The sequence below is a fragment of the Fukomys damarensis genome, unplaced genomic scaffold (genome assembly GCF_012274545.1).
Source record: "Fukomys damarensis isolate Sample0158 unplaced genomic scaffold, DMR_v1.0_HiC HiC_scaffold_37, whole genome shotgun sequence".
Taxonomy (NCBI): domain Eukaryota; kingdom Metazoa; phylum Chordata; class Mammalia; order Rodentia; family Bathyergidae; genus Fukomys; species Fukomys damarensis.
This window is the reverse complement of record NW_022900949.1, coordinates 46085638-46099377: the sequence shown is the minus strand read 5'-3', so window position 1 is coordinate 46099377 and position 13740 is coordinate 46085638. Positions and strand designations below refer to the sequence as shown.

At 35.5% G+C, this 13740-nt stretch overlaps 1 protein-coding gene across 5 annotated transcripts in view; it reads right to left on the bottom strand.

Annotated features, from left to right (window-relative positions):
• The window catches only part of Dnajc13 (DnaJ heat shock protein family (Hsp40) member C13), a 139933-nt gene that overhangs the window by 14639 nt on the left and 111554 nt on the right, over window positions 1-13740 (bottom strand). For all 5 annotated transcript variants that reach the window (XR_004515533.1, XM_010625454.3, XM_010625456.3 and 2 more), the window contains 9 exons: window positions 13130-13221; window positions 11560-11659; window positions 9785-9859; window positions 9190-9302; window positions 3713-3882; window positions 3495-3537; window positions 2989-3162; window positions 1810-1989; window positions 1386-1526 (listed from right to left, as the gene is read on the bottom strand). Coding sequence is in view for 4 of the 5 variants with exons in the window: in XM_010625454.3 (XP_010623756.1) it covers window positions 1386-1526; window positions 1810-1989; window positions 2989-3162; window positions 3495-3537; window positions 3713-3882; window positions 9190-9302; window positions 9785-9859; window positions 11560-11659; window positions 13130-13221 (1088 nt within the window). In the remaining variant the exon portion in view is untranslated. The remainder of the gene's footprint in view (window positions 1-1385; window positions 1527-1809; window positions 1990-2988; window positions 3163-3494; window positions 3538-3712; window positions 3883-9189; window positions 9303-9784; window positions 9860-11559; window positions 11660-13129; window positions 13222-13740) is intronic.

Below are 13740 nucleotides of genomic sequence, written 5' to 3'. Positions count from 1 at the left end.
AAAGTAACTGACAGTGAATGTGGCTGTTTCTCATAACTCTGTGAGGTATTCAGAGCTTTTACGGATGAGCAATCTGAACACTGCAAGGTTAAATACCATGCTTGAGGTCACAGAGCCATCAAGTAGTATACTAAAACTCATGCTCTTTGCAATAAACTGAGCCAATCAGAGCACCTAGTACCTTCGAGACCGATCTAGTACTTTGACCTGTTTAAATGAGGGGTTGTAGGGGAGTGGGGACAGCAGGAAAAGGGGTTAGGAAATAGGAGGTCCACATCATAAAGATGAAGATTCTTGTCTTTGGGCTAAAAATATCAGACATCACTTTGCTATATGGCAGGTAATGAGAAATTATCAAAGAGTTTTTAAGACAGGGTGACCAAAATTAGTACTTTAAAATACACATATATACATACATAAGTATATAAATGGATATGGACTACAAAGTCATATTATGATACATGAACACCACGTGGAATGATTAAATCAACCTAAGTAGCATATCTATTGCCTCTGATATTTATTTTACATGGTGTGAAAATTTAATAGTTAAAATTTGCTCTTAGCAATTTTGAAACATCCATTAACTATAATCACAGTGCTGTGCAAAAAAAAAAAAAAAAAATCTAAATTAAAAAAAAAAATCTCAATTAAGCTATTACTCCCAACCACGCATGGTGGCACAAGCTTGCAATTTCAGTAGTATGCGAGGCTGAGTTAGGAGGATCACAAGTTCAGGCCTAGCCTGAACAATTTAATGAGACTCTTAAAATAAGTTACTTTTCTAAACTGAAACTTTTATCTTCGAACAATATCCTCCCATTCTTTTCACATCACTCTGGTAACTACCATTCTTCTCTTTGTTTCCATAAGCTTGGTTGCTTTAGATTTCATTTACAGTTGACATTATATAGCAACTGTTCATAGAGTCTACTTTAGAGAGCTTTTGCAAGAGTTTTAAAATTTATTTTATATTTCTCATTCTTCAGTATCTGTCTACACCAACACTCACAAAGTCTCATTTTTCATTTAGGGAACAGTTTCTTTGAAAAGGACAATAAAGATCACGGTATGTTCTAAACATGACTTAAGAAACAAAGGCATGAATAAAAACATTCTTTACAAAGATGATGAAGCTAACTTTGTAAAGCAACCTAAAGATGGCCAAAAACCTAAACATCACAAAACCACTTCCACATTGGTAAAACTTTGGCAACTGGCCCTACTTTTTTTTTTTTTTTTTCTGTGTGTACATATACTACCCTGTATGTAAAATACAAAATGAGACATGAACAAATTTGTACATTATCTCTCACCAAACTTCAGCTCATGTGTCTGGTATGTTTATTTTTCTAAAATGGTACCATATCTAGAAATTCACTTACTTGTGCAACTAATTCACTCTGTTCCTTCTGAAACATTCGATTAATTGCTTCACAGGCTAGACCAACAGTATCTGCTCGCTTTTTCATACCATTCATCAGTGGGCCAATAGTTTCTAAAGATGCCATGGCTCGAACACACAGCTAAGTACACAAATCAGAAAGGTTATCTATAGCAGTAATATTGAACATAGAATAGTATATACCAAAACAACAGAATAAATTTTTAAAAATCTACTTTCAAGTTTAATAATGAACTAAATCAAGTTCTCCTATTAATTATGGAACTTTATCTGGTTTAAGAATTAATAAAATATAATGTGATTATATGTGAAAAGGCACATGGTAGAAAGGGATTTATACTGTCAAGTGTAATAGTTCAGAAGAAGGAGCATAAATGCTGCAGCTACAAGATTCTGAACAGTACCTCATTTTCAGACAGGGCATGGATAACCCGAATGGCGCTCTTAGGAATGGCATTGTTTCTGTGATTCATTGCCTGGATGACTTTGGGAAGATGGCCCAATGGTGGGACTTGATCTGCCAGCTGAGGCTGCGCATTGAAGAGACACACTGTTGCCATTGTCAGCGTTTCCAGAGTTTCCCCCTAGAAAATACAGAACAAACCAAACAAAACAAACTATAAAATACTGAAGTCCTCAATGTCCTTGGAAATATTTGAGTTAGTTCAAAAGGTTTAAGTGATGATCCATGAAAACTGACTCATATATCCTAAATGAAAAACTAATTTTCTTGGATAATGTGGTACAAGAACAAGGGACTTAAGAATGTGTTACCTTAATCTAAACTTCCTTTAACTAGAACATATTTATCTCATTTCTACTGTAGGAGTAAGAAGTCAGTTCCCAAAAGATATTACTAGAAAGGTTATAAACAATGTGATGAATACAACAGTACCAGAAAACAGTAATAATGCAGGAGAACGCTGAAAAAGTGAAATGTTTTCCAGTTTTATTAAAAATCCTACTGCAGGTTAAGTATCCCCTACCTGAAATGCTTTTGGTTTCAAAGATTGGAGTTATTTTTGGTTTTAGAATACCAGCTAAATATCCCTAACCAAAAATCCAAAATCTAAAATACGAAACTTAGCACTGACATGACATTCAAAAAATTTCTGAATTTAGAGCATTTTGAATTTTCAGATTAAGGATGCTCCACACATCTGGCTGCCATAACGCACCCTCTGTTGTGGATAGTGGACTACAAAGACCACAGCTTTTTCTATTACACGTACACATGTATATATTCACAACAAAATACTTCTTAAGTGAATATGGAAATCAGGATGCATCCAAAAGGAAAGGTGATATAGGAGGTATTTATTTTTATTATGTGCTTTCCCTTTCCAGGTTTCAGCTTTTAAGGACTTCCTTTGCTTCCTTCTCTCCTTTTTTTTTCCCCCGAGTGGGGGGCAGGTGAAGCATTAAACCCAGGTCCTCCACTGTGCTAAGTAATGCGCTCTACTATATCTCTAGTCCTGAGGATTTTCATTTTCTAAGCAAATTATGAAGTTTTAAGAAAATGTAATTGTGTTCAGTATATTTGGCAAACTGTTTGAAATGTTCTGTCAAAGACTGAAGCTTACATGAGGACTGTTCTTCTCTAGGAGTTCAGTTAATTTTTCCAGTAGTGCAATAAGAAATTCTCTAGGCTTTCTCAGAACCCAAGCTGGTTGTGCAATAAAGATCCTCAAGAAAACTCCTCCAACAGCCAGTTCACCCTCTGCTTCTCCAAACACCACAGCAAAATCCTCAGGCAACTTTAAACAGAGAAAGGGTCATGTAAATCACTTAAAAATTATTATTTGCACACGGAGCAAGTCCTATCAAAAATGTAAGAGTAAGATCCACAGATAACCATTGATAAAATTATAATAATTGAGTTTTAAGTCTCTTAATAAAGCTCATTCATAAAGCTCTTTCATAAAACTTTTATGAATTACATAAAAAAATGAACAGTCCTAATTTTATGTTTGAAGTTTTATTTCCCAGAGGAATATGCAACTTTCTTAATGACAAAACTATCCGCCAACATTAAACTGGCTCAACAGGAATTAAAAAACAAAAAAATGTAAAACAAAGTGTATTTTACCTTCCAGTTTATATCAGGATTGTCCTGCTGACTTCTAAAGTGCCTGGGAAAAGGAGGTTGGGTGGGGTGGGGAGAGTATTAAACTTTAGTCACAAAATAACACTTCCATTAACCTTTAGAATAGCTATCTTACAGAGGGATAAGCAGAGTGTGAAAAGTCTGCCCTTCCCAGTGATGTTATCTAAAGGCGCTAAGTTATTCTCTTTTTCTTTACTTACTCTAGCATCATTTCTCTCACTGTTGTAGACACTTTATCTCTGGAACTATCATTCCAAATTAACTCGGGATTTTCATGTGTTCCTTCAAAAATATGTACAGCAGCTTCAGGATTGTCTCTCATGGCATCCATGAAAACACTAGGCAGAAATTTCATTAATGTAATTCGAACCTATGGGAGGAGGTTTGAGAAAGAAAACAAGACTTATTGGAAACATCTCAATATTTGGTTTGCTTTTCACAATTTTCTAAGACAGATTATTATTAGTGCAATTTGTGTTCTGGCTGATGTGGGAAATTATTACAGTATTGCAAGTTCTGGAATGGGAGTAAAGGTTTATGCAACTTTTAAAAAGATTGGCTGTGACCTGGCCCTGTTGATTTAATCAAGCGTCCTTTCCACTCCTTGACTTGTTTTTAAGAAACTAAGAAATTCAGAAGCTCTGGGGTGTAAAGTTGCCAGAGCACCCGCTGCCGGGCCATGCATATGCTGCTGCTTCTTTGTAAAAGGTCTTTAGCTGGCTTGTCCTTCCAACACTCACTTCTCCCACACTCACAAACTTAGCTTTTCTCTTGCTACCTTTCTGTCCTGCAAGTATTTTTTAGTGTATTTATTTTACTCTACTCTGTTTTGTTATGCTGTACTTTTTTCCAAAAGAGATTTGAAAAGTAGCTTAAGAAGAAATCTACAGCTCACACTACACACACACTGAAAATGGGTGTATGACATAAGAAAAAAAAGGAAAATGAGGGATGGGAAGGTGGGTGTTTTACTCCAGGGTGTCATATGGCTCTCAATGTCAAATTCTGTGCCCAAATTTTAACTTCTGGAAATCTTCCCTGAACTGGTCCTGTCTTACTCACTGATTTATCTTCTCAGTCCTTGGCATACAGTATGTGCTCACCTATTCGGAGACAAGTTATCCATAGTCCTAAGGTAAGTTAGTGAGTGGCCCCAGGGGTGTGTTTCACAAAACGAGTTTTGTTCACAACACTGTGCTGCCATCTTGCTATACTTGGCCAATTTTACTTCATCTTTACTAGAACTGCATTTTAGTAGTTTTTAACAAAATCGTTTTCCAGCAGATACTTGGATATTTAATTAGCCAAGTTAATCCTTTTCTGTCAGTCAACACTAACACTGCCAAAGCCATTCTACATGAATTTTAGGACATTTATATCTGATAATTTTATTGTATGTTTCATTCTAGTATTTTTAACTAGTAACTAATTGTACAACTAATAACTAATCTTGTATTTTAAAATATTTTTATGCTTGAAATTGGAATATTTATGGCAAGAAAACTAAATTTGAAGATATAAGCTTTCTATAAAGTATTTTTATACTTATATACTGTATTTGTAAGCTAACAGCGAACAGTACAGAAATCAAGTTGACATGTTGATAAGTTTCAATTGTCTTAGATTTTAGATATATTTATGAATATTCAGTTTTTATAAAAGCAAACTTAAGTTTTACTTAGGTCAACTGTCTTAACAGTCTTTTAAATTTATCTAATTTACTATGATTGAGTACTATAAAAAAAGGTACATTAAGTTATTCAACCATCTCCATTTGTACAAAATCATAAAATTTCTTCCTGTTAGGTATCTGAAAATGCTTACTTTGTCATCAAATTTAATGAACTACTCAAGCCTACTCATTTGTAAAAAGTGGTATTAAAGCAAGCTTACAAAGATGTCTGAAATATTTCAAGTGCTAACTACACAATGTGATCATTCACAAGTAAATTACTAAATACTTGTGTAAGAATTGTACATACAGCAAATTCTTTTACATAAACCTTCACAGTTATGTTCATGTCAGCCAGCTATTCTAGAACAGGGGTTGGCAAAGGAGGAGCCAATTTATTCTGCTATTTCTGCCATTTAGTTTACATATAAAGTTTTACTGGAACACAGCTCCATCCATTTGTAATTTACCACCTATAGAGCTTTCTTGTTACAACAGAAGAGTTGAATATTTGTGGTAAAGACCATATGGCCTACCAGAGATAAATACTACATGGCCCTTTACAAAAAAAGTTTATTGATCCACCGCTATATGCAATGTGTACAAAAATTAGTTCAAATCAAAGATTTAAATATAAGAGCTAAAATTATAAAACTCCTAAAAGATGTATAAATCTTGGTAACTTTGCATTAAACAATGGTGAGATATACATACTGCATATATATGTAATAAAAAATGTAAGTTATAATTTTAAAAAATGAAAGGAATAAAGCTGTAGCTCAGTGGTAAGATTACTTGTCTAGTATACACAGATTCTCTGGGTTCAACCTCCAGTACCAGATAAGACTTTATTAAAATCCAAAGCTTTTGTGTTTCCAAGGGAATCATCAAGAATATTATAATTCAATAATAAAAAGATAAATAATTCAACTTAAAAATTAGCAAAGGATATGAATAGATAGTGCAGATAGCTTATTAGTTATAAATTATTATAAGATAGTTGGACAAGGTTGGGTCCTCAGCATACTCTTGAAGTGTATTCACTGAAGATTAACTACTATACCCACATACTTCCCCTAGGGATGAATAGCAGTAATTGATATTCTAAATAGACCTTAATTGGGGACTAAACCATCTCTAGCTAGCCCATTTCTTCCAGGAAATCCATATAGGCTCGCTCTTTGACTAGCTTCTTCATTTGATCAATATCACCTGGACAACTGTACTTGTAATCTTACTGGTTGATCAAGGTTTTGTTCCACCTCAGGCTCACTTTGTGATTTTCCATCAAATCTTAATAGTTTTGTCCCATTCTGTGCCCGCCTCATTTCATGGCTTTGCCCCATAAAACACCTTTGTGAAGTAGAGTCGGCAGGCAACCTATTTCAGGGGCCCTCCCCTTCTGTCTCTTTCAGGTAGAAGCTATCTTTCCCTCAATAAATTCTTCCTACTCAACCTTTGTTCCTAGAATTCATTCTTTGATTTTAGAGAATATGAACTTGTGTTTCAAATACCTAGAAGGTTGGGAGTCATATTTCCTTTACATTATTTGGATTATCTGGTGCCCTATATCACAGACACATCTCCAAAAAGAGTTGTACAAACAGTCAAGAAGCACATAAAAAGTTATTCAATATTATTCAATCAGGGAAATGCAAATCAAAACAATGAGGTTCCAGTTCACACCTATTAGGATGGCTGTAATACAAAATATATATAAGAACAAATGTTAGAGAAGAGGAGGAAATTTAGAACTTGTATTGCCGGTAGGAATGTAAAATGGTGCAGCCACTTTGGAAAATAGCTAAGCATAGTATTATTGATCATCTGACACAAAAATTCCATTCCTAATGAAATAAAAGCACCCACTTATATGCAGATATTCACAGTAATATTATTCAGAGGGCCAAAAAATACAGTCAATTCACAATATCCAAAAGCATAAACAGAACAAAATGCAGCGTGCTATTTGATAACAAAATGAATGAAATACTAATACTTGCTTTAGTATGGATAAATCCTGAGAACATTAGGCTAAGAGACAGAAACAAGTCACCAAAGACTAAACATATGATTCCACTTGTATTAAATGCCAGGATAAGCAAATCTAGACAGACAGAAAGACTAGTATTGCTAGGTCCTGGGAAGGAGAGAGAATACAGAGTGACTGAAAAACCAGGGTGGGGTTATGGGGTTTCTTTTGGAGTTGAAGATAATGTCCCAGTATGTTTTATGGTTGCTAAATCTGAGACTACAAAAAAGCCACCTAATTGTACAGTAGGTCATTTACATCTCAATAAAGCTGCTATCAAAAAGGAAAAATAAGTTCATAAACCTCAGCTCTAGAAGCTCTTGCTGTCAATAGATTCAAAAAGGAACATCTGATAGTTGTATTTTTCTTATACAGAAAATTTAAGTATAAAAAGACTCACCTTTGTAATATTTGTCTCTCATGTATTTCAAAGTCCCAAAACTACTACTGAAAAGCTCTATTCTAGTATATAAACATCAAAAAGATATTTAAAACATCTTCTAGTAGGTATTAGTTATATGCTACCCAACTCTTGCTTTAAGAAAACTCAAAAACTAAATGCCAATATACATTCCTCTGAGGATCCTTCTACAGGAACCCAAATGAGTTCCCTTGTCTCATAAACCTTGTCAAAGACAATTACTTATTCCTACAGTAAAACTGTTTTAGGTTCTATGACACATTCTCAATACCTTTAGTGAGAGCTCAAACGAAACACAAAACTGAACCCAACCTGTTTTACTGATGTAAAAAAATGTTTATTTGCCCTGAATTCTTTTCGAAGTTAACTTTATATGATTGCACAACATATACAAGAGAAGCTACCTTTGGCTTTAGATAGAGCTCAGGTGCCTGTAAGCCCCTTTCTCACTCAAAATACTTGTGAAGGCTCATTTGAAAGCAATCATTCTCAAACACCAGACCAGGAAGGCTCCAAAATAATCATGTGGAAAGTGGGTCAAGAATGTAAATTCCTGGGTCCAGGTTTAATGAATCAGTTTGTGGAAATAGGGCTCATGTGTATTTACTTCACGACTTTTCCCATGTCTCTGAGGTGCTGCTTGCTGGGTTGGCACAGAGTGCTTTGGTAAACACTACTTCTGTGAATCTGATTTAATAACAGGATCAGGGGACTGATTACATTTGTATGTGAATGAAATTCTACTCAAAAGTAATTGTTTTGATAGGTTCCCGCTCTCTAAACTGTGGTTCCAGATACCATGTAGTCATCTCTAATTTTGGAATTAAGGATCTCCCTGTAGAGTGGGAAGGCAGAGGTGTCACTACCTCAGGTCCCCATATAGCCTCCCTTCCTGCTGGTATCATATCCTTATTAATTGAGGTGTGGAATGTAAAAGACACAGATCATCATCTTCTTCATTAGCTACTTCCAAAAGACAATCCTGTGTGTTTATCTAACCTATCGAACCTAAATATGCTTTTGATCTCTCTTCAAGGGAGATGAACAATTTATCACCACGATAAACAAACACTTTATCACCAGAAGTCTTTAAGACTTCTCAATTCTGGGATGTGAGGGCGATCTGGCTGATCTGGCTGGCTAGGTGGGAGTCTCCTTCCTCCCTCACCACTCCATGTGCGTCCCTCCTAAAGCTGCGCGCTCTGTTGAACAGGATGAACACCCATCCACATACAGGAGGACTGCTTCCTGGGTCAAGGGTATATGAGTAGGTACGCGCCCCTGCCAGAACCTTCAAACAAGCTCTCAAGACTTCTGAATTCTAGTGCAGCCTCTCCTAATCAGTTTTCTCATATGTAACACACAGTAACAACTTCACGAATGTCAATCTTCCAATTTTCACATCAAATTATTTTATCTGGACCATCTCAAGTGAATTCCATGACATCAATATCACACTTCATGAAATGAATACCAAAGCAACAGAATTTTGATAATTTTGTTGTTGTTGTTTGATAATTAATTTCTTTCCAAGAAATTATTCTGTGCTCACCTTTGGACCTATTAGTTTATCAGCTGTCATTTTGGCAAAAAGTTCCGCTGTCTGGGTTCGAACCTGTGGATGTGTTGAATTGCAGAACATATCCAATAAATAAATCAAAGCTCCTATGAAGCAGAAAACAGAAAAACTAGTGTTTATATTACATGCAGAGAATATGACTTTTCTATTAAGAGGAATTCATTTTCAATCTTATTTCAAACCAATGCACTTAAAGATTTTTTTTTTTTTTTTTGAGATAGGCCCTCACAACATAGCTCAGGCGGGCCTTGAAGTGGTGGTGATCCTCCTGCCTTAGGCTCCCAAGTGCTGGGATTACAGGTGTGTACTACCACATCCACATATGGTCCTTTAGAAAAAACTTTTAAAAAATCAAAGTCCCAGGCTGCCCTGGACCTCTTGGCATTACTGAATCTTCCTTAGTCTCCTAAAAAGCTGAAACTATAGGAATGTACCACAATGCAGGCTATCAGTTTTAACTGTTTCACTTGAAAGACTTTCAAGGCATTCTTCTAGCTTATCAGATTACAAAGCAGCTAAAAATAAAACTTATCATATTGAACATGACTAGATAAGAACTATACATTACCCTTTGCCATTGCCTCTTTGATTATTTTTGTACTTGATGCCAAAGCATAAAGAGTTTCCAGAACAAGCTGCCGACCTGCAGAGTAAAAAAAAAAAACATTGCAAGGCATACATCAACCCATTAACTTACATTTACTGGGCATCAACTCTGGGCCAAGCTCTTACCTAGATGTTCTACACAGGGTATCATATTTAATCTTCACAGTTTAACCACACCAAGGTTTCACAGCTAGTGATTGGGAAATAACCACAATGTTATCCTATCTTCCTACTTCACTGTTTTACTACACACTAATATCCAGGATATACCTATAGGCATCTGAGATTTTTACCCGGTTATGGGTGTGGACTTAGGGAAACAAGGAAAAAGTAGCAATTTTAGGACATAACAGCATCTTTCTGGACACAGCCTGTATACATCTCACCCAAATGCTGCCATATGATACCTAGTATATTGGACTTCACACTTCTAGAGTCAAATGAGAATGTCAGACAGGAGCCCAAGGGAATAAAAGTATTGGCAATGAAGAGAGGGGCTGCAAAGTACTGGGCTGAGACTAAAATAACAACAACATCCCGCTGGCAAACTGTGTGAGAAAGAAAACTTAGTTTAAATTATAAATGATGGCAGAGCAGGCTGAAATATCTAGATGTCAGCCACTTCACTTGTAAGATTAAAATATCCACTATACTATACAGATGAGGTACAGATTTTCACCTTCAGACTAGGATTTCTGTGACATTTTTTACTTTACCAATCAATTCAGTTTTGTACTGTTTGAAGTGTTACAAAGTTATTGAAACCCAATAAAAAAGAAAGAAAAACTAAGTTTGTAGGCATGATAAAAATAATGTACAAATGACTTCACACTTGCTATTTTAAAGCGTTATCTCAGAGACATAATTTATTCAAGAAAAAACTATTAAATGAAATTCAATTCCATTAAATTTGCTGAACATAAAGAAATGCCAAATATGTGCATGGTACTGGAAAGGTAAATGAGGATGGGGTCTTACTTTCAAGGAGGTAAACAGATATGCAGCATCCAAAAGTTTAGCAAAGTTGACTGAACAATGTATTTCAGCGGTTAGTGTTAAGGGTAGAGTTATACTGTGACTGCCTGATAAACTCAATATTTTAGCTTTTGAAGAGCAATCTTAAGACATGTTCTAGTGCAACAATCTATTACACTAGACAATCACAAATTCTGAGGAACCTGCATCAGTGCAAGCTGAATTTAAGAAATTAGGCTCGCATTTTTTTTTATTGGTACCAGGGATTGAACTCCGGTCCTTGTGCTTGCAAGGCAGCCCACCGAACCACTGAGCGAAATCCCCGGTCCTGGCTCGCATTTTTTAATCATTTTGGTGGTAAGGGTCTTGGTGGTTAAGACAAAGTATGCAGATTGATTTATAAATTGAATATCAGGTAACTTTTTCTATTTTCTAGAATCTAGGATCAATTATGTTGTTTTAATAAACTGTAACTCTCAATTATTCATGCATAGATTATTATACTCAAATTAAAAATCCCAGATATTTTCCTTCTGTTACTTTTCTCAACCTCAATTTTCCGCTTTCATATGAGAAATGCAAGATAAATGTAAATGTAAAATATAATTAGAAAGACAATCTTGTGTAAAGAATACTGCTTTAACTATTCCAAAACTGAACACGGATGACATTTGTCTAAGGTTTTACATCAACTATGTGACAGCCCACTTCATGGATTGTTCATGCTTTACTTTCCAAAATTCCAATGGTGAATATACCTACTTGATGGCAATGAATGTAGAAGGGCCAATAAACTAGACAAAACCATTGATTCTGCAATATTATTCACACAATCTTGATTAGATGTCACTATATTCACAACCTGAAAATTAAACAGGATGTTAAAAATTTTAAAGATAATTTTAGATCTTAATCAAGTAAAGTAATATAGACTTTTCAAAGTGAGAAAAATGTTTGGAAGACAAAATATTTAGTTTTTAGACAAAAGTAATTTTGAAAGACTGTCTATGATCTTTTTTCTTTTTTTTTTTTTTTTTTTTTTTTTTTTTTTTTTTTTTTATGGTACCAGGGATTGAACTTGGGTCCTTGTGCTTGCAAGGCAGGCAGTGGAACCATTGAGCTAAATCCCCGGCTTTTCAGAAGTAATACTTTAAGGCTTATAAGAAATCATCAGTCTTGTATAAGTACATGTTCCAGAGCTATTTTCAACCACAGATATGGGATAGGAGAGGTCAGGAAGCTAAGGATCCTTACTACTGGAATTTTCTTATGCTTTTACAGGAAGAAAGTGCCTGTGTTTGGCACCCAGCAGAACTAACTGAATCTATCTTTCCATTATAAAGAAATAAGTACGTTTTTCTTTTAAAGAGGGTATGTCTCAAGTCAAACTTTTAAAATACACATGTAAAGATCAGTGTCAGCATCTCAGAGCAATATTTTCTAAATAATGCTCATTTTAAAAGTTAGAAGACACTTAAAGGAATTAAGTAGAGGGGCATATTTTTCTATTAAAAGTACATGCTTGCTAAGCTTTCTGACCAATTTAACTATCATTATTCTATTTAAAATGTGCTTTATGCCAAAGGTAATCTAAGAGTACATTACACAAAGCCTTAAGTCATTCCTGAAGTGTTACTCTTTGTAACAAACTATGTGTGACAATAAGTGAGATCATATGAAAAAATGTGCCTGAGTGCTCACTCTGGGTTGCCTGGAAAATGAGCCATCTATGAGCAGGAACTCCTTGCTTTTGTTAGATGAAAAGCTGCACCCAGATGGTGTCCCATGGAGCCCCCAACTTTCTTTGGACCTTTGAGACACAGCGTGTTTGGGCAGCCAGCTTTCTTAGGCAACAGCAGCACATGAAGGTATCTGTAACTTTCACTGAAAAAGGTTCTTATACTACACCTTTAAGAAGGGAGGAAGAGTGACTGAAAGGTGAGGGCAGCGTTAGTCCTCTGGAACACAAGCTGACACACATAACCAGCAGAGTACCCTGGACTCAATGTGTTTCCTTGTCTCACTGATCTGTACCTTGGAAGCTACCCAAGGAATCCTACTCGTTAACCTACACCACATGATATTGTACAATGTACCCCAAGCCCTGACGCCTGACAGATAGTGACCACAAGAGTAAATCACTTTGAAAGACTATGCAATATTTGCTTTTCCAGAATATATTAATTAAATTTTTAAAAACCTACTAATCTGGCTTACTTGGCAAAATGATAAAGTAAGAATCTTTCATTCAACTTCTAATGATTCATTAAGGCTCAAACTATATAGAGCAAGTAGTAAAAACCATAAAATGCCTTGGTACAAATACTTTTACCTCTAAAGCCAACTGCTGCACTTGACCAGCTCCATGGACTCGGAGAAGAGAAAATATTAACTTAAAGTGACCAATGCATTCACTTTCAGAGCCTAGAGAACAGAATAATCATTTAAGAGATGTTTTAAATTATAGGTCTCTAGAAAAAATGACATATACTATTGTTTACCTGTCAATTATGGATTTTTAAAATTAATTTTATTTGGTACACTTTAGGTTTACAATACAATGACTTTCATCATTGGAAATTTGTACCTTTACATAATATATCATGGTTCTTATTTTTTCCCCATTCCCCTGCCCTCATTCCCTCTCTATTTACAAAGACTGCTTCCATTTCTTCCTTTTCTCATGTTAATTCCAGTCCCAATTATGGATTTTTGATAACCCCTTCTAAACACGACATGGAGTGTCTCAAGGCAGAACTAAATCTTTTTTGTTATTGTTTTTGTTTTTTTGAGGCAAGATCTCCCTTTGCAGTTCAGGCTGGCCCTGAACTCACTATGTAGCCCAGGCTGGCCTGGAATGTGCAGTGATCCTCCTTGCCTCCTCCCGAGTGCTGGGATTATAAGCCATGTGCTAGCATGCCTCGTTCAAGGCAGAACTAAATC